Consider the following 3268-nt stretch of genomic DNA (forward strand, 5'->3'; position numbering starts at 1 on the left):
TAATCAAATAATCGTATAAATTCTGAATCTTTTCGGGAGAAAATTGTGCGAAAACCCCCGAAAATGTTCCACTTCGTGTCACCTGATCCTCATTCGCCGCAATGGAATTCAAGATGGATTTAAGCCCATCTACATTCTTGTTGTTAACCAGAATACGATTCTTGCTACCATTTGGCCGGTTTTTTTGCACAATTGTCTCCCGAAGAGATTCAGAATTTATACGATTATTTGATTCGTAGTATCGATATTAATAATAAAATTCATTTGAAGGTTGTTACATTCAATATTGAAACAAACCTGGTATGATTCCGCCCCAAAATCCAACATCCACACAAATTTTTCCTTCGGTTGCCTTTTGTTTTGCTCGTAAATTTGCAACGGTTGTGGTTGGTGGAATTGAATTCCTAAATTCAAATAAAACAAAAATATTGAACATTGTCACATTGGCATTCTGATGGTTTTGAAGACATGCGCACTACGTGCTATTTGGATGGCAGATGGTCTTTTGTCAATTTACCAAAGAACTGCAAACGGGGAAAGTTTCCATTCAACCATACAACGTTTTGTGAGCTTTATATTCATTATTGAATTCCAATATTTTCAATTTTTTTTCTTTTTTTTCTACTTCAATAGAAAATGAGTAGTGAAGTTCAAATCGGTGATGAACAAAATGAGACAGATGTTAAAACAACAGACGAAATTGATGGATATCAGCAGCTCAATGGCTTCGATGAGATTCGAAGTGAAATCGCTGTGGTGCCATCGATTGAAATTACACCGTCACAACAACCGGATGGCGAAAATCTGAATGAATTTACGTATGAAGCAACAGAAACAAGTATTGAGGATAATTTATTAGCCGAGAATGCACGGTTGAAAGAAGCACTTGATAAAACAAAAGAACAATATGGCAACATAAAAAGTCTATTACGACACAATGAAGGAGTGATTGAAGTACAGAAGAAAGAACTTTCACTGCTCGAAGCTGAAAAATGGTCATTGCGACGTGAATATGAAACAGGGAAAAAGGAAAAAGAACAGGCCGTGGTGCGGTATGTAATGCTTGAAAAGAACATCATCGATGCAAATGCAGCCAAAGATTTGTCAGCACGAAAGCTACGAGATTCACAAAAAGAAATCGAAGCACTGAACAATCGATTGAAATTTGTATGTGGTGAACGGGATAAAGCGCACAAAGAGATGCGAGAATGTATTCGAGAAAATGAAAATTTAAAATATGATTTGCAAACGTGCGAAACCAAACTTAAGTGGAATCAACGAAATTTAACGCAAGAAAAAGCATTGAAATTAGAATTGGAAAAGAAACTGAACGATGCGACAGAACAATTGAATCAACTGAATGAACAACGTCAGCAACAAATCGATACGGAAAAAAAGAGCGAACAAGAACAAGGCGCTCAAATGATTATGTTGAAACATATGATTGATGGAAAAGACCGAAATATAGTGCAATTACAGAAATGTTTAAGTGATTTAAGATCAGAATTTACGACAGTTTTTGAGAAAAATGAAAATCTTAACAAAGATGCCGAGCTTGAAAAGGAAAAGTCGGCAAAACTCTTGGAAAAACTCAATGAAATGGAATCATCGATGGAGGAAATGAAGATCTCTATTGAAGATCTCCAATCCAAACTTGAGTTGAGCGAAAATAATTTAACTAGTCAACGAGCAGAAAATGAGAGTTTAATCAAATCAATAAATAAATTAAAGTACATCGATGAATGTTACAAAGAGCAATCCGACGAATTTAGTATGTAAGATCTATTTAGTATGTAAGAAAATAGTAAGGGTTTGATCACACATATACACACATAAATCAAAAACAATTTGCAAATGAATTGAACGAAGCTGCGTTAGCAAACACTTTGCTGACGAAAATTGAGATTTGTTAGTAGTAGTAGTTCTGTTCTTCCACAACAGAACTCGATTCTTAACGCTACTACCAAATCTCAAATCAAAGCAATGTTGTTGCAAATGTGTGACGGTTACTTTGCTCTTAAACTATACATATTTGATTTTCATTATATGTTTCCATTACAATTTGTTGATTAATTTCCATTATTTTCATTCTTTTCTTTGTGATTAACCCTAGGCAATCCGACGAGATGGCCACATTGCGAAAGAAAGAAGATGAATTTTTAATGCTGTTAAAGGATTTTACTGAAAAATGCGTACTAGTGGAGAATAAATTGATTTTAGCCAATTCAAAGTCGTCGGCACTAATGTTAGACAATGAACGGTTAAACAAAGAGCACGCGAAAAAAGTCAAATTAGTCAAAGACATGGAAGATGAACTAACCAAGGCAAAACTTAAGCATAGTGAAGAAATTAAATTGTTTAATCGCATTTTGGCGGATGAGAAAAATCATTCGGAAACATTGCAAAATAAATTGGATAATATAATTGGTGATTTAGAAGCGTCTAAAAATAAACATTCTCAAGTTGTAAAGGAATTGAATCGTGAATTGGTAACATTGCGCAAACGGTCAAATGAATCGTCACCATCGGCCGATAGCGGATTTGGTACGGACGGAGAGACACGACATACCGAACAATCAACTTCCAGTAATAGGATCACACAAAACGATATACAAGAACCATCAAAGAAAGCACTAATCGATCGAATTGTAAAACTTCAACGTCAATTGGCCAAACAAACGGAGAAAATTGAATTTTTGGAAAATCATTGCGTTGCATTATACAATGAACTGAAGGCAAAAACATCGTGAAATTCATTTGATATATATCTCATCGCCATAAAATGGTTTTAAAAATTTCAGAAGGTGGTCAACTGATGATGAATCACATCCATTACAAATGAGAGCCTGAAACCCAAAACAAGTTATAAAAATTCTTTTCGGAAAAAAAGCATAAGAATGTATTTTAAATGAAAAATACGATAGAAAAAAACTGAGAGTTAAAAGAGCACATACAGAACTGAGAACTAAAACAGAATATAATTTCAGTTAGCGACAAAACAAACAAGCGATATGTTATATTTTAACTCTCAGTTTTTATTCTTCTCATTTTTGCTCTGAAAGTAAATATGTTTTTATTTGACTCCGAAAAATATTATATTTAGCTTTCGTCACAATGCGTTGCATTTTTTCTCTTTCATGTAATATGACACGAGATTAACTTAGTGAATTGTTTGTCAACATTCTCTCTTTCAAAAATGATTTGGATACAACGAGGCATCTTTTAACTTTCGCCGTTTTAATGTGTGATCGAAGGAACAGCGTTTTTT

At 34.1% G+C, this 3268-nt stretch overlaps 1 protein-coding gene across 1 annotated transcript; it reads left to right on the top strand.

Moving 5' to 3' along the window:
• The first annotated feature begins 517 nt into the window (after nucleotides 1–517).
• Nucleotides 518–3259, top strand: LOC116349971 (coiled-coil domain-containing protein 186). Its single transcript, XM_031781673.1, has 3 exons — nucleotides 518–565; nucleotides 634–1775; nucleotides 2114–3259. The coding sequence occupies exons 2-3, from the start codon at nucleotides 637–639 to the stop codon at nucleotides 2748–2750; spliced, it is 1776 nt and encodes a 591-aa protein (XP_031637533.1). The 5' UTR covers nucleotides 518–565; nucleotides 634–636; the 3' UTR covers nucleotides 2751–3259.
• The last annotated feature ends 9 nt before the right edge of the window (nucleotides 3260–3268 follow it).

The sequence above is a fragment of the Contarinia nasturtii genome, unplaced genomic scaffold, assembly GCF_009176525.2.
Source record: "Contarinia nasturtii isolate CC-2019 unplaced genomic scaffold, AAFC_CNas_1.1 Cnas_scaffold_3194, whole genome shotgun sequence".
Classification (NCBI taxonomy): domain Eukaryota; kingdom Metazoa; phylum Arthropoda; class Insecta; order Diptera; family Cecidomyiidae; genus Contarinia; species Contarinia nasturtii.